The sequence below is a fragment of the Vicia villosa genome, unplaced genomic scaffold, assembly GCF_029867415.1.
Source record: "Vicia villosa cultivar HV-30 ecotype Madison, WI unplaced genomic scaffold, Vvil1.0 ctg.002121F_1_1, whole genome shotgun sequence".
Lineage (NCBI taxonomy): Eukaryota > Viridiplantae > Streptophyta > Magnoliopsida > Fabales > Fabaceae > Vicia > Vicia villosa.
In genome coordinates this window covers 183,895-200,844 of record NW_026705846.1, presented here as the reverse complement: position 1 = coordinate 200,844, position 16,950 = coordinate 183,895, and the positions used below count along the sequence as shown (strand labels likewise).

The 16,950-nt window shown below is 35.2% G+C and overlaps 1 protein-coding gene across 1 annotated transcript; it reads right to left on the bottom strand.

Moving 5' to 3' along the window:
- Positions 1–12,459: 12,459 nt before the first annotated feature.
- Positions 12,460–15,196, bottom strand: LOC131637963 (basic blue protein-like). The gene is made up of 2 exons (XM_058908528.1): positions 14,955–15,196; positions 12,460–12,903 (listed from the first exon to the last, which is right to left on the bottom strand). Exons 1-2 carry the CDS (start codon positions 15,142–15,144, stop codon positions 12,542–12,544), a joined length of 552 nt encoding a protein of 183 aa, XP_058764511.1. The 5' UTR covers positions 15,145–15,196; the 3' UTR covers positions 12,460–12,541.
- Positions 15,197–16,950: the final 1,754 nt, after the last annotated feature.

Here is a 16,950-nt window from a genome sequence, read left to right as displayed (position 1 = left end):
TAATCCGTTAACTATAATGATCAAACCTATTGATCATCGCAACTAACTGTGACATATTAAATTAGGGTTGTACGCCCAAAACTTAAAACATTCAAAACACTTCAAATCAAATTACGGATTTTCATCCCTTCGATCAGGCAATTCAAAATGCCTTGCAAACCACAACATTTCAAAACTACGATAGGCCATTCAAAAAGCCTTCAAACCATTTCATAATCAATTCAAAGGCGTACAACCCTGTGCCCGAACTACGTAGACTCTGATCCTCCATAAGGAGGTACGTAGGCACTTGGATAACAAAGGCGAGCCCCCTTCCTTCTAAATCTCATTTTTTTCCCAATTTATTTCCCTTAATTATTAATCCTTGAAAGCATGGACCTTGCCTTAATAATTGTAGCCATAACTGTTACCTTAGATTCAAAGCCATAGGAAAGGGTTGAGGGTGCCTAACACCTTCCCTCGACCTGATTATAATAACTTACCCCGAATCTCTTAACTGCGTAGGGTTTCCTATTCGCCCTGGTAGAATAGGTGGCAACTCTAAATTTAATTTTTAGGGCAGGTTGCTACAAATGGGACTTGTGGAAATAGCCCATTAGTTAGTATGTTAGGTTTTATTATAAATAGCATACTAGTCTCTCATCATTGCTAAGCTGCAAATCCTAATTTAGGGTGAGAGAGGTTATTTGTTATTCTTGTAAACTTGTAATCTTGTTTTCTAAGAGAAAGTAAAAAAATAGCAGTTATAACCAATTATTGTGTTCTTCTTCTTCCTTGTACTTTATTCTTCCCTTGCATTATACTTTGTTCTTGGCATCGAATTCACAACAAATTGGTGCGGTGAGCATGGAAAAGATGTCGTCAACAAAGTATGAGATTGAAAAATTCACCGGAGTGAATGATTTCGGTCTATGGCGCTTGAAGATGAAAGCACTACTGGTTCAGCAGGGTTGTTTGGAAGCGTTGAAGGGAGAGGCAGCCATGAATGTTGCATTAACGGCGGCGGAGAAGACAATATGATCGAGAAAGCACACAACTCAATTTTGTTGAGCCTTGGTGATAAGGTTCTCTAGCAGGTATCAAAGGAGACGACAGCATCAAGGTTATGGGTGAAACTTGAAAGTTTGTATATGACCAAATCGTTGATAAATCGACTCTACCTGAAGCAAGCTTTGTATTCATTAAAGATGATTGAAGACAAAGTGTTGGCTGAGCAGTTGGATATGTTCAACAAGCTGATTCTTGATCTTGAAAATATTGATGTGAAGATCGATGATGAAGATTAAGCGTTGTTACTATTGTGTTCTTTGCCTCGATATCATGCTCACTTCAAAGAAACTCTCTTGTATGGAAGGGAGTCCCTGACATTTGAAGAAGATCAATCAGCCTTGTATTTTAAGGACGTGAATGAACGAAAGGAGCATAAACCTTCGACTGTTGGTGAAGGTTTGGCCGTTAAAGGAAAATTCTTGCGAAAGGATGGTAAGTTCGAAAAGAAGAAGGGAAAAATCCAGTCGAAGTCTTATAGTGGCGAAGCATCTGGTATTTGATGCTATCATTGTAAGAAGGAGGGTCACACGAGAAAGGTGTGCCCTGAACGCCTGAAAGATCATGGAGGTAAGGATAATGGGAATGCAGCCATTATTCAAGATGATTTTGAATCATCTGATGTTCTTGTGGTTTCAAGCAGTGACTCGAGAAGAGAGTGGATTATGGATTTAGGTTGCACTTGTAACATGACTCCAAACAAAGACTTGTTCGAGGAATTATGTGATCAAGATGGTGGATCAGTATTGCTGGGAAACAACAAGGCTTGCAAGATTGCAGGTGTTGGATCCGTGAGATTCAAGCTCCATGATGAGTCAATAAGGTTATTGACTAAAGTCAGGTATGTTCCTGATTTGAAGAGAAATCTGCTTTCTCTTGGTGAATTCGACAAGAAAGGATATGTTTTCCAGGAGATAAAAGTATTCTAAGAGTCATGAAGGGGTCGAAGGAAGTCTTGAGAGGCGTGAAGAAACAAGGCTTGTATACCCTTGAGGCTGAAGTTGTATGTGGTTCGACAAATGTTGCATCCACGAAACCTTTGTCGAAGATAGAAATCTGGCACATGAGATTGGGCCATGTCAGTGAAAGGGGTCTGGTCGAATTAGGGAAACAAAATCTGCTTGGTGGAGACAAAGTCGAAAAGCAGAAATTTTGTGAACCCTGTGTACTTAGAAAATCTTGCAGAGTGAAGTTCAACAAAGGCAAACAAAGAACACATGGATCCCTTGATTATATCCATGTTGATCTTTGGGGGCCTGCAACGTGTCCATCACATTCAGGAGCAAGGTATTTCCTATCCATAGTAGATGATTATTCTAGAAAATTATGGGTATTCATCCAAAAGACTAAGGATGAAACTTTTGAGAATTTCAAAAGTTGGAAGACTCTGGTTGAAAATCAGACTGGCAGGAAGGTCAAGAGGTTGAGAACAGATAATGGCCTTGAATTTTGCAATGAGGCGTTCGACAGTTTTTGTGCTGCCTCCGGTATTGCAAGGCACAGAACTACTGTAGGTACTCCACAGCAAAATGGTTTGGCTGAAAGGTTTAATCGAACTATTTTGGAGAGAGTCAGATTCATGTTGACCAGTGCAGGGTTAACAAAGGTGTTTTGGGCTGAGGCTGTTTCAACAGCAACATATCTGATAAACAGATGTCCTTCGACAGCGTTAGATATGAAGACACCTGAAGAAGTTTGGTCGGGACATCCACCAGATCTCAACAAACTGAGAGTATTTGGCTGCGTAGCCTATGCTCACATTAGGCAAGACAAGGTCGAACCTAGAGCTCTGAAATGCATGTTCATGGGATACCCTGTAGGAGTCAAAGCTTATAGGCTATGGTGCCTTGAGCCAGGTCACAGGAGGTGTATCACCAGTCGAGATGTAGTTTTCAATGAAGTTGAAATGGCTTTTAAGAAAACTGATGATGTTGGTCAAAATGCAGAAACATCTGACAAAGAGCTGGAACAGGTAGAGACTCCTGTTGAGGTGGAACATGTTGATGCTGAATTGCATATCCTGGATGAAGTCAAAGAAGAAGCAGAAGATGCTAGGGATGAGGAAACTGTCGATGACTACCTATTGTCAAGAGATAGGTCGAGAAGAACCATCAAGCCACCTCAGAGACTTGGGTATGCAGATCTTATAGCTTATGCCTTAATCTCTGCAAATGAGGTTCTGGATGAAGAACCTAGAGACTACAAGGAAGTTATGAGGAGTCCAAATAAGACTGAATGGCTGAAGGCCATGGATGATGAGATGAAATCTCTTCATGATAATCATACCTAGGAACTGATCAAGAAACCTGTTGGGGTAAGGTTAGTCAGCTGTAAATGGATTTTCAAAGTTAAGGAAGAAATTGAAGGAGTGACGTTGAAAAGATACAAGGCAAGGTTGGTTGCAAGGGGTTTCACTCAGAAAGAAGGTGTCGACTTCAATGATGTGTTTTCTCCGGTTTTGAAGCATATGTCCATTCGAATGTTGCTTGCCATGGTGGCACAGTTTGATCTTGAACTGGAATAGATGGATGTGAAGACTGCGTTCTCGTATGGTGATCTAGATGAAACGATCCTGATGAGGCAACCTGAAGGGTATGTCGAAAAGGGGAAGGAAGAGTATGTGTGCAAGCTAAAGAGATATTTGTATGGGCTGAAACAATCTCCTCGACAGTGGAATAGGAGATTCAAAAAGTTCATGGCACGCATAAGTTTCATTAGAAGTCAGTTCGACCACTGCGTTTACTTCAGATTTCGACCTGGTAATTCATTTGTTATTTTGTTGCTTTATGTGGATGATATTGTCATAGCAAGTAACAATGTTGAAGATGTAAAGAGGATGAAGGCTTAACTCAATAAGGAGTTCTATATGAAGGACCTGGGAGGTGCTTCCAGGATTCTTGGAATTGACATTCGAAGAGATAGAAAGAAGTTGAAAGTTATGCTTATCTCAAGAGGCATATCTACGAAAGATTCTCGAAAAGTTTGGTATGTTGAATTCGAAGCCAGTTGTGACCCCGACAAAACCTCAATTCAAGCTGAGTATTGATCAGTGTCCCAGTACTGATGTGAAAGAGCCTATATGAGCAGCATCCCATATGCTAATATAGTTGGTTCTTTGATGTATGTTATGGTCTGTACTAGACCCGACATAGCATATGCAGTAAGTCTTGTAAGCAGGTACATGGCGAATCCTGGAAAGGCTCACTTGCAAGCATTGAAGTGGATTTTAAGGTACATAAATGGGTCTCTAAACAGGGTCCTAATTTATGGTGGAGCTTAGGGTGAAGATAGTAAAGTAGTAATCGAAGGATATGTCGACTCTGATTATGCAGGTTGTATGGATTCTAGAAAGTCTATTTTTGGATATGTTTTCACTATGTTTGGTACAACAATTAGTTGGAAAGACACACTTCAGAAGGTTGTTGCTCTATCAACCACTGAAGCGGAATATATTTCCCTAACTGAAGCTGTGAAAGAAGCATTGTGGCTTGAAGGTTTTGCTAAGGAGCTGAAACTTCAAGGTAAAGGTATCACTGTTAAATGTGATAGTTAAAGTGCAATACACCTGTCGAAGAACTCAGCCTATCATGAGCGAACTAAGCACGTTGATGTGAGGATGCATTTCATAAGAGGAGTAATCGAGCGTAGAGAAGTCCAAGTGCTGAAGGTTTCGACTGAAGACAATGCTGTTGATATGATCACCAAGACATTGCCGAGTTGCAAGTTTTTCCACTATATGCAGTTGCTAAAGCTGCATGAAGAAAGCTAGTTATTCCCTTGATGTGGTAGAGTTAGATCCAAGGTGGAGATTTGTGAGATATTGAATCAAACTCTAGTATGGTCGAAGTGTAGCTTCTTGGTTCGACAGGATTAAGCATGAAGTCGAAGCTTGCTCACATGTTTGTGTCGAAGATGCTAGGGTTGTTAGCATGTTAAATTAGGTTTTAGTGTTTAAACCCTAATTTGTTAAGTTAGCTTGTTTATTAAGTTGGCTTGTGTAATGGGCCTTGTGGAAAAAGCCCATTAGTTAGTATGTTAGGTTTTATTATAAATAACATACTAGTCTCTCATCATTGCTAAGCTGCAAATCCTAATTTAGGGTGAGAGAGGTTATTTGTTATTCTTGTAAACTTTTAATCTTGTTTTCTAAGAGAAAGTAAAAGAATAGATGTTTTATTCTTCCCTTGCATTATACTTTGTTCTTGGCATCGAATTCACAACACGTATAATGCTTTCTTCAGCTTGTAGAACTTTATTTCTTGGTTTTTCACAACAAAACTGTTAGGTGAGAATATGGACATCAAAAGGTCTAGAAGGGGGTTGAATAGACCAAATCGATTTTAGACAATTTCAAAAATATTTTAAGTCTCATGTACGAAATTAGAGATTTTTAAAAAGGCGCAAAAGCAAAACACAAAGTAAGAGAGCTTGGAAGCATCTCAATGAAACTTTCAATATGAAATGGTATGTTATATTCTAGATGCATTTGATTGCTTCATAAGCAAGCCAGTCACAAGGTTGCATAAGTAGCTTTACATCAAAGCTATTTTAAAACATACAGCTTATACATTATATCAATGGATTAATTCAAGTCATGATCTTCAATAAGATTGATACACCACAGACTTAAACTTATACATTAAATCGCTATAAGAAAAGTCTATCTTAAGTGGAATACAATCAATGCAAACATGCATCAATGCAAAAGCATGGTAGTCAATTCTTGAAAAGTAGGAGAGTTAAGGGAAGAAGAAAAGATACACAAGGATATATATATATATAGTGGTTCAGAAGTCGTCCTCGCATTTCCTACTCCACTCTTCAATGGTGTTAAAACCACTGGAAAATAATCACGGTCTTTCACTATTTTGATAATTTTGATACAAGTGGTTTGGTTACAACAGAATATTAAATAATAAACCACATTGTTGATGCAGACAACTTAAATTGCTCACTAATCAAGATCTCAAAAAACCTTGATCCAATGATTCTTCGCATGCACAATAAATCTTCTTCAATTATTCGTATGTAGTCATCAACCCTTTAATCCTACCAGTTTCTTGTTCTGAGCAATTTTCATGGCTAAGAATTCATTGGAAAACTCCTGATTTTGATCCTACCTTTTGATACCACTTGTTAGATTTGTTCATTATCGAATGTATATCTACCCATGTAGAAATCAAGAAGAAAATCCTTATCTAATCCTTTTGAGTTCATATCATATGGGCTTATATCCTTAGAACATATACTTGAATACAATATGAAAATGAAAGCGGAAGCGTATATGAGTTTTCCATTAAAATCATTGAAAGTTTGCGGGCATGTGATCTTCCTGATTTGTAGAGTATCTTAGAATTTCTTAATTCTCTTATGATGGGGTGAAAAGAGGATACATGATAAACTGTATTGGTTGTCTTCCACAAATGGGACCATAACCCATATATATGTAACTATCTTATGGCTACTATTCAGTTTTCAATATTCTAATTTTCCCCCCTTGTCAAATAAAAATATTGATTTATGGTGTATACACAATAACATTTTATGACATATGTGTCTTCGGTCATAGACTTAATATCAATTAGACCACTATAATTTTGGCTAGTTAAATAATGACTCTAACACATATAATATTATATTTGTGATCCAAAATTCTAACATGATCTTCTTCAACCCATTCAAATATGTTTTGAACAAGGCTTTCTATTTTTCCGCCATGAGTGAAATGTGTTTTTATCTCACCCAAACATCAAAGAATCGTTGCTTATGATTCATAATTTACTTGCTAAAGCTTTAAAATACAAGTTGTTTATAATATCTTTATGATTTAAGTTTTCAAAACATTAAATAAATGTTAAAAAGAAACGCAAGAGACTCGGTTTTATCATTGGTCATATTATGAGAATTTTTAACCTCACCTCATACATCTCTCACACACCACCGAATTGGCAAAAATGCCCTCCAGCTTCCGTAGATGCATCTCCGGAAGTATATTTTTTTAACACTTGTGTGAAAATGTTCCATAGATGCACATACGGAACACTTCCGTAGATGCATCCACAGAATCAAACTAGACCCAGAAAACTAGAAGAACAACATTTGTAACGATAAAACAAACATTCATTGATTAAAATTGGCATTACATCGAAATTTACAACAGAAAATTAAGAAATCTAAGAAATTACAACAGTCAAAACGATGTCATTTGATCCATGCATCATTTGAATGGCATCAATGTCATTTTCCACATCATCCCACCAACGTTCCGTTTCTCCGGTCTTAAGCAAGGTCTTTGTTCTAAGCCTCTGAATCCTTCTAATGACTTCGCCAATTTTGTACTCCCCCTCCAACCAATAAATGAGACCTCTTTTAATTTGGTCCAAGGAATGGATGTGCCAAAATTTCATCGGCATCGGGGGTTTGAGAGGAGAGAAAATAACATGCCCATCCCTTTTGAAAATAATCGGTTCAGGAGCGGGATGCTTGGATGATGTTCGCTGCCATGAACACGGCATAGAGGATGTATTTTTTGTGTTTGTGTGGATTACAACCCTATAAACCCAAACTTTATAGAAGCCCTTGGTGAATATAGACCACACAATCTCTATCACAGAATGCTTCATAGGTATATCCACGGAAGGATCACAGATACTTTGCTTCCGTAGATGTACCTACAGAAAAAACCCATAATTTTCAAAATTAGAGTCTTCCGTAGATACATTTACGGAAGTTTCCCTGTTATTTTTTTAACAGAACAGAATGCAGTAGCAATAGAAGTAGATGGAAAAACACATAAACTAATACTTGACAAAAAAAAAGATTATAATACAATATTAAAGAATGCATATATTACACTTTGAAAGTAGAAAATACATCAAAAGAACTGTCGCTAGCTAAATCTATTGGTGGTTCCGATTTTGACTTTTCCTTATTCGCTTCCTTCTCGATGTTGTTCAATCTTTCAAACTCGTGCATCATATCAACAAAAAGATCCGGTCACGTTTCGGCATCTTCGATATGATGAAGATCCCATTCCGGTGACGTAGTGATAAGTGCCAAATTGTAGTTATTTTGTGTATAGTTTTGCGGAACTTATCATCTCTTTTTACTCAATTTAGACGTGTTTTAGTGTATATTCCATACGATACGTATACTTTGTATTTAATCGAGTTGTTGATTCATTTATGTACCGACTAATAGTTTTCATTCATTTTGTAGGTATTTGAGCATGTATGGAGCATTGAGTAATAAAGCTTCAAGGATGCAATTTTGGATCAATAAAGGAGAAGCCATTTGAAGAAAATAAGAAATTTCTTCTGGTGTGAGTCTCCCGGTGGAGCAATTGGCTCGCTGGGCGAGCGTTGGAAAATAATGGTCTTGCTTCTTCCTTGGGCGGCCTCTTGTTCTCCGGGCGGAAGAAGAAGGAGTCGTCGGGCGAAGCATTTCGTTTGTCAGGAGAAAAAATATAGTTTTGCCCACTTGTTGATGTGGCGCAGGCTGTGTGGTCAGAATAAAACCGTTTGCCGAGCGGAGCAATTGGCTCGCCGGGCGAAAGCTTCGGGACAGAATTTGTTTATATTTCAATTTCATTTCATTTCATTTTTTTGGAACGGTAAAGCGGCAAGCAACAAAAGTTTTGAAATATAAACAAATTATGTCCCGAAGCGTTCGCCCAGCGAGCCAATTGCTCCGCCCGGCAAACGGTTTTATTCTGGCCACATAGCCTGCGCCACGTCAACAAGTGGGCAAAAATATCTTCTCTCGCCCGGAGAACGAAATGCTTCTCCCGGCATTTCCTTCTTCTTCCGCCCGGCGAACAACAGGCGGCTCAAGGCAGAAGCAAGACGATTATTTTCCAATGCTTGCCCGGCGAGCCAATTGCTCTGCCGGGCGACTCACACCAGAAGCAACTTCTTATTTTCTTCAAATGGCTTCTCCTTTATTGATCCAAAATTTCATCCTTGAAGCTTTATTACTCAATGCTCCATACATGGCTCAAATACCTACAAAATGAATGAAAAACTATTAGTCGGTACATAAATGGATCAACAACTCGATTAAATACAAAGTATACGTATTGTATGGAATATACACTAAAATGTGTCTAAATTGAGGAAAAAGAGAAGATAAGTGCCACAAAACTATACACAAAATAACTACAATTTGGCACTTATCACATAGGTGGTATGGGGCATCCCAGTTTCAAGTAAACTTGCACAAAGTGATTCGCTTTTGAAAGCCATCCAATACACATAATGCGAGCATTTGAATTTGTAGGCGGTGTCGTGCGGAATGGGAAAAAGGTTTCCGAAAAACCATAACACGTCAAGTCAATGCGCACCATATCATAGGCGCATGCAATGAGATGTCCAATTTTCGGGAATTTCATCCATTTTGACATTGGTGCGTAAGGGCCCATCCAAGGCACAAGGGCTTCGTTAACCGCTTCAAGTTTAGCTTCCTCTCCATATAACCGCGTGTACGATTCTTTATACATATTCAACTCTTGGATGAGTTGATGACGGACAACCGTATGACTGCCCTCTCCACTACCAAGCAACGCCGAGACGGCTCAGTAACCGCAATTACTGTCCCCTGCAACATCTATGATCCACTCGATGTAAGAGTGCATATAAACCGACATCTCTTCGATGAATGGAATGTTCGGTAGAATAGGCATCTCTTCGATAAGTGGACTTTTGGGTGAAATAGGTGTCGGAGGCGATTTGCTAATGCGAGCTCCTTTTTTTGAACGTTTTTGAGATTTTTGTGATTTTGAAGTAGGTGAGTCAGGAAAGAGTTTGTCGACGTGCTCACAATATGAAGGAGACCGTGTAGTTGAGTAGTCATTCGGCGTAGGCTTCACTTTCTTCGGAGCACCTTTTGTCTTAACCGGTTGAGACGGCGGTTTCATGTCGGTTGTTTCTGGAAATCCGATCTTCCGCAATTGTTCTTTGATGTGGAGTTTCATGTTGTCATCGGCCTTCAAAAACCTCTCTTGTATCACTTCCAATTCGAAAGTAATAGAGATATTCGATTTTTCTCCTTCAATGCAACCATCATCATCAAAACTAACTCTCTTCCAATGAGGAGTGACTTCATCCATTCTTATTGGCTCGCCTAGTCTCACCTTTTTAGCAATGACACAAGCACACGGGAGACCATACATTCTAGTAATAGTACAACCACACTTTGCACTATCGCCACCAAAAGTTTCACCTCGTTTGGCCTTGTGAAAGATATAGTTCAATTCGGCCCAAGACATATTACCGATCAATTAAGAGTAAAGGATGTTGTCCTTAAATCGATGCTCCAACACCGTAATGCTCCGACCGAACGAGGTTTGTATCTCATTGTGTTGGTTTTTAATCAGGAGATTTACGGTGTCCCAATCTCAACACAAGTCACCCTTGCTACTACCCAACCAATTTTTCAAAGTAGCATGTGCTGACTCAACTCTATTGGTGGTTGTATTCCCAAGGTGTCCGACATTATCAGTCCACGCACAAACAAACTTCTCTTTCACCTTGTCAAGAATGGTGCTTTCAACATATTTTAATAAATCGGGATACTTTTCACATACTTTCCGAAATTGCAATACGGCATCGACGTATAATTCTTTTGTCGAAGAACTTGCAATACGAGCCCATGCATCCATTATTTGGTCAATAACCACTCCAGGCTTCACCGGTTTCCCACCATCAGTCTGTACTTGTTTCGTCCCCACAACGGGTTTAACCTTACTTCTCACATTACATGATATGTGATATCGACAAAGTAATGCATTATAAGAAGTAAATACCTTTGCAACCGCATTCATCAAATCGGTATCGCGGTCCGTAACAATCGTCTTAGGCATCTCGACTTGTTTCTTCAAAAGTGACTGACACACCTCCAATCCCACCTAAAACTCTCCTCTTTTTCACACTCCAAAAAAGAAAAACCAATGGTGTACGTCTTTTCGGTCGAAGTAATACCGACCATCTCAAATAATGGAAGTCGATACTTGTTGGTCTTATAGGTAGAATCGAGAAGGAGCACTGTCAAAAAAGTGTTGAACAACTTTATCGAATTCGGATGAGTCCAAAAAATATCTTGGACCGTAACCCCGTCATCGCAAGTTCTGTAGCGCGTCACATATTTGTTGTCATCCAACATTTTCAACAGTTGTTGCATCTCACTCCTATCTCCCCTACTCGCCTTATTATTGCAGTATTGTTGATTATACACTTGCCTTATATTCGATACGCTGTCGGGTTCCTTCCTTTTCAATGTGGCAAGTATATTTTTCGGTTGGACAAGATTCAAGGACATGTCACTAATACATGTCTTCTCTTCCGGATCGAACCGACATACACTAGGATGTCCTTGTAATTTTTCGCACAAATCATGGTTATGCAAACCACAAATAACAGAGAATCTTCAATTCTTGTTAGCCAACTACCCCTTCAACATTCGGAGAAACATCGACTAAAAGAACTACTTCTCTAGCGATATTATGGGGGTGCATCATACCTATTTGCAAACAATTGCCAAAATAACAAAAAAAATACAACACTGCTGGAAAAACAACACAGGCATTGTTCCGTAGATGCACGTTCCGTAGATGCACCTACAGAAGTGTTCATCTTCAACACGTTTCTTAGATGCATCTACAGAAGTAACGTTACTTTTTTTAACAGAAATTTAATGCATAATGTGAGCAATGCAATGGTTGAAGATGAATATTTACCTGAAATTCAGTCTTCTCTTGCTCCTTTTGATTTGTTGCACCAAAAAATTTGAGTTTTGGAGTGAAAGATGGTATTGGAGAAGTAGGGTTTTTAGGTTGTGGAGAGTGAGTGTTGATGAAGAAATGTAACAATGGGGAAGTGATCAAGCTGGTTCAAACTATATCAGATACTTCCGTAGATGCATCTACGGAATAATGTGGCGCTAAGTCATTCCGTAGATGCACCTACGAAATAATTTCTGAACTGAATTTAAGTGTATTTTATCATCATTTGTATTAGTTTATTACACTTTCGTAGATGTACCTACGAAAGCTGACAATTTTTTTTAAAAAAATAGTGCTTCCGAATGTGCATCTACAGAAGTAGAGGACATAATTAGAATTTTACGCAGTGTGTAAGAGAATCATAGGTGTATTGAGAAATTGTCCATATTATTGAGCCTATAGTGATAATAAAATAATGGGAAAAAATATAGTAATGAAAGTAGGTTGATGCATTAAACACTAATGAACTAAAGTTTCAGCACAAATTTTTAATTAGAATCAAATTAAAATACAATATATTTAGGAGAACCTGAATTTAAATTTTTAGAGAAAAACTATACTCATTCGATCAAACTTTATTGAATTTCATATATATCAAAATTCCTTTTTCTAGAAAAAAAAAAAAAAAAACCGGGTAAAACCCAAAAAAATTATATATCACAATGTGCAAAAATAAATATAAAACAACCAAGTTAATATACCTAAGCAAATTCTTAATCAAAAATACAAATTGCACAATAACAATACAATTCCAAAAGGAAAGAACTTCCCAAACACTCTCCATCTTTGAGAAACACAAGAATTCTCCAAAGGAGTTGGTTGAATATTTGGATTTAATTCACCATCCATGGAGCTAATTACATTGTTTCTATCTTCTTTCACTTCAATTCCAAACCTCATTCCTCCAAGACAATGTCCTACTATATTACAAATGAACCAATATTTCTTCACCTTATTGAGAACCACTTGATCTTCTCCACTCTCATACTTAGCCAATACTCCACTACTTGTTTCACATGATCTAAAAGTATCCTCTCTCACTTCATATACATTATGTTGCCCCTTCACATATTTGAAAACTACACCAATCCAACACCAAAAATTATCTTGAAGGTAATGGTAAATATAATCATATGATTATTTTATAGCTTAATCTTTTTTTTAATAGTATGTTAACCTTAATTTTAAAGCATAGTATATTAATCACTTAACTATTTAAAGCCGATCATATTAGTCATTTTTATTTATTAGTGACGAATTTAATGATTGATTTTTAATTTTTCTTTTTTGTCGTTAATTAGATAAAAAAAATTAATTTCTAGATTTTTCTAACGAATAAAGTGGTTGAAACGATTGATTTCTAGATTTTTTAAGAATTGAGAGACCCATGTAATTTTTTTTAAGTGGAGTAAAATAAACTTTGAAGCTAAAGGCATCAAACCAAATCAACTACAATAGTTTAAGAATATATTGGTCCCTTAATGGTTTTAAAATAAATAATTAATATTTTTCATGACGAATTTAGCAACTGATTTTTAAGTTTTTTTTGGTTAATTAGAGAAAAATTACTAACATACTACTATATTTTAAATAAAGAGTTGATACATTAATATAGTTTTTTTTAGAAAATTTCTTCACCCACCTCCTAACCTTCTTCCCCACCCCTGGGGAATTACCACACTACCCCTGTTTCGGAAGTTCATTTCCGAAAAGGTATCTTTTTTTTTTGTTAAAAAAGGTGTTTTCGGAAATATATCTCCGAAAACGTGTTTTTTTAATATAAAATATTGATTTCGGAGATGCATCTCCGAAATAATGTTACTTTTCAGAAAATGTGGTGTTTTCGGAAGTTCATCTCCGAACGCACCCCCTTGGAGGAATTCGGAAATGAACTTCCGAAATATTCCAAGACCAAATTGGTCTTGGAATGTTTCGGATATACACTTCCGAAATAATTAATAATTATTAAAAAAATTAAAATCAAGGTGAATCAATACAATTAATAGGTATAAAATCAAGGTGAATCAATAAAATGAAGGTGAATCAACAAAATCAATGTGAATCAAAACATCCTAAACTATTTGAATGTTAAAAATTATTATATTAACTTATATAAATCAAAAACATTTTAATTCCATAAGTAAATTTTGAATTATATAGAATTAAATATAAAATTTATTCATTAAATAAAATTAAGACAAAATCTTTTTTTAATTTTTTAAACTAAATAAAAAATTATCTCATTTTTAATTATGAATCCGAATAGAAATATATAAATATATAATAATAATTATTAATTTTGTAAGTGAAATATATAAATATATAATATATAATAATTAATATATGAATATACAAATATATAATAATTATTATAAATTAAAACACTCATTTTTTTAATTTTTATAATTATTATATAAATATATAAATATATTTATAATTAATATATAATAATTATTATATAAATATATAAATATATAATAATTTTTATAAATATATAATAATTATTATAATTATTATATAAATATATAATATAAAACACTCATTTTTAAAATTTTTTTTAAATATATAATGATTATTATAAATAAAAAATTATAACTCATTTTATAAGTGAAATTATTTTAATTATTTTAATTAAAATTATTTTAAATTTTAAAATATGAATCAGAATAGAAATATATAATAATTATTATTCATAACTAATAAATCATATCAAAATATATAATTATTATTATTTATTACTCATAAATTATATCAAATTTATAATATATAAATTAATTCATATCCTAAATTAATTTTTGGAATTTTTAGATTTTTTTTGTTTTTTCGGAGATGCATCTCCAAATTAATCAAAATCCCAATTTTTGGGATTTTTTCGGAAATGCACTTCCGAAGTCTGAAAAAATTTAGAAAAAAAATACTTCGGAAATGCATTTCTGAAGCAGGGGTAAAATGGAATTTTCGCTGGGGGTGACCCCCATAAGGAGGTGGGTAAAGAAAAAATCTTTTTTTAAGTTAAAGACAAAAATAACATCGAGATCATTGTACGCGATCAAAAAGGTATCAAACAAACTATATTTTATATTGGTGTAATCAAATACAATGATTTAGTAAAGGTTAAATGAAGAAATACCTAGAACATCTCCAAGGCTGAAATTGTGTTTCTCTGCCCATGTAGCATAGTTTGTTTGGCTACTCCATTCATCTTCATCACCAACTGCAAAAACACTTGCCATGACACAATCCAAGAGAAAACTACAAAGTAAAATAATAATTAAGAACATGATGAAGGTAGAGTTTTTGAGAAAAATTGTGACCCCCATTTCTCTGAAAAAGCAAGAAGATGTGATGATGGAAAGTGGATGAAATAAGGATGAGTTGGTACTTTCACAAGTTTGCTTGTGTTTGAAGAAACAGCTCAAATATGGAAGACCATTTGGTCAAATTATCAACCTCAAATTAAATATTGATATTGACACATTTAAAACTTTGCTTAACAAAATACAAAAGTGCTTAATGGACCCATAAACATGATTATTAACTTCACACCCAAGATAAGCCAAGCTATCATATTTTCTGTTTTGCCAAACATTACTGAAATGAAATTTGCTGTACAAATACTATTTTTTAATGAAACTTTAAAGAGAGCTTTTAATCATAATTTCTTTTGTTAAATACTTTAAATGTGGTGCTTTTGTAGCCCCAAAAAGATTATTAAATTTAGTCGAAAATCTTTATTAAATAATACTCCCTCCGTTTTTTATAATAAGTCGTTTTGGAAAAAAAAATTGTATTTAAATATAAGTTGTTTTACAATTCCAATGAATAATTAATGCTACTTTTCCTATTATATCCTTAAATATTTATTATTCTCTCTCCTTTCAATTATATAAATTTATCTTCCATATGTCATTAATGAAGGATAATTTTGTAAAAACCTTCATAATTTCTCATTTTTATACAACAATTATTATTTTTCTTAAACTGTGTGAAAAGTCTAAAACGACTTATAATAAAAAACGGAGGGAGTATATAGCTGCCAGCTGAACCTAACATAAGTTGTTACTCATGACTTGATTATACTTGGTGGAGTGGCAACAAGTACTTTTAATTTTATTAACATAAAATGCCCAACAACTTATTTTAGTCCCGGTGTTCATAAGAAAGAAAAAAAACAGAACATAGACTAAAAAATCTTATTTTATTTTTTATGACATGGATTTGGATGGTTTAAAATTGACTAATGATAAAATGATTATTTCGGACTGAGTCATAGACTGGGTTAATGCCTGAGAGTCAGACGATTTGGATCTCAAAAAGCATGGGGATCAGAAAATTGATGGATTTGGTTTGAGTGACTTTGAAGGAAGAATAAAAGTCGGGTCGAGTCCCCAACACCCACTAATGATTAACAGGTTTGATTAGGCGTTAAGTTTCAAAAAAAGACCCGTTATTCAGAATGATTGTCGAGATCTCATTTGTCCTATCCCACTAAAGGTTACAATCATGAAAATCGTCTAGAGAAAACCAACTTCATTTGAAATATAGGGAATCCTAGAACAAAGTCATAAAATGGCTATGTCATCGAAGTCGTGAGAATATTTGTTATGGGCTAGGTCAAAAAAAGCTTAGTCGACGAACGTGGCCTTACGAAGCATGAAGGACATGAATAATCAGAGAATAGACACGTCCTAGAGACGCATAGGATCCCGACTAAACAACCTCCTATAATTCGTTAGGTCAAAAAAATCATAAGCACCCTGAACAGTTATTATACGAGACCATTGTCTAAAAAAAGTGTTTAAAATGTCTTTAAACCTTGAAATTCTAACTATAAAGGTTAATAGACTAATGAATTGTCCATACTCGGATACATACTATTCTAAAACTTTATATATCATATAATTATGTTTACTGATATGATTGGCAAATGATTCGTTCATACTCGGATACACACTATTCTAAAACTTTATATATCATATAATTATGTTTACTAATATGATTGACAAATGAATCGTTCATACTCGGATACACACTATTCTAAAACTTTATATATCATATAATTATGTTTAGTGATATGATTGACAAAGTGTTCACAAGTAAATTCCCAACATCAGGATCACCAAGCA

Excerpts from the sequence above, each read along its gene's own strand:
- LOC131637963 (XM_058908528.1), bottom strand. The coding sequence starts at position 15,144 with ATGGGGGTCACAATTTTTCTCAAAAACTCTACCTTCATCATGTTCTTA. Across the intron at positions 12,904-14,954 it reads CAGCCTTGGAGATGTTCTAG|TTTTCAAATATGTGAAGGGG; the intron begins GTATTTCTTCAT and ends GGATTGGTGTAG.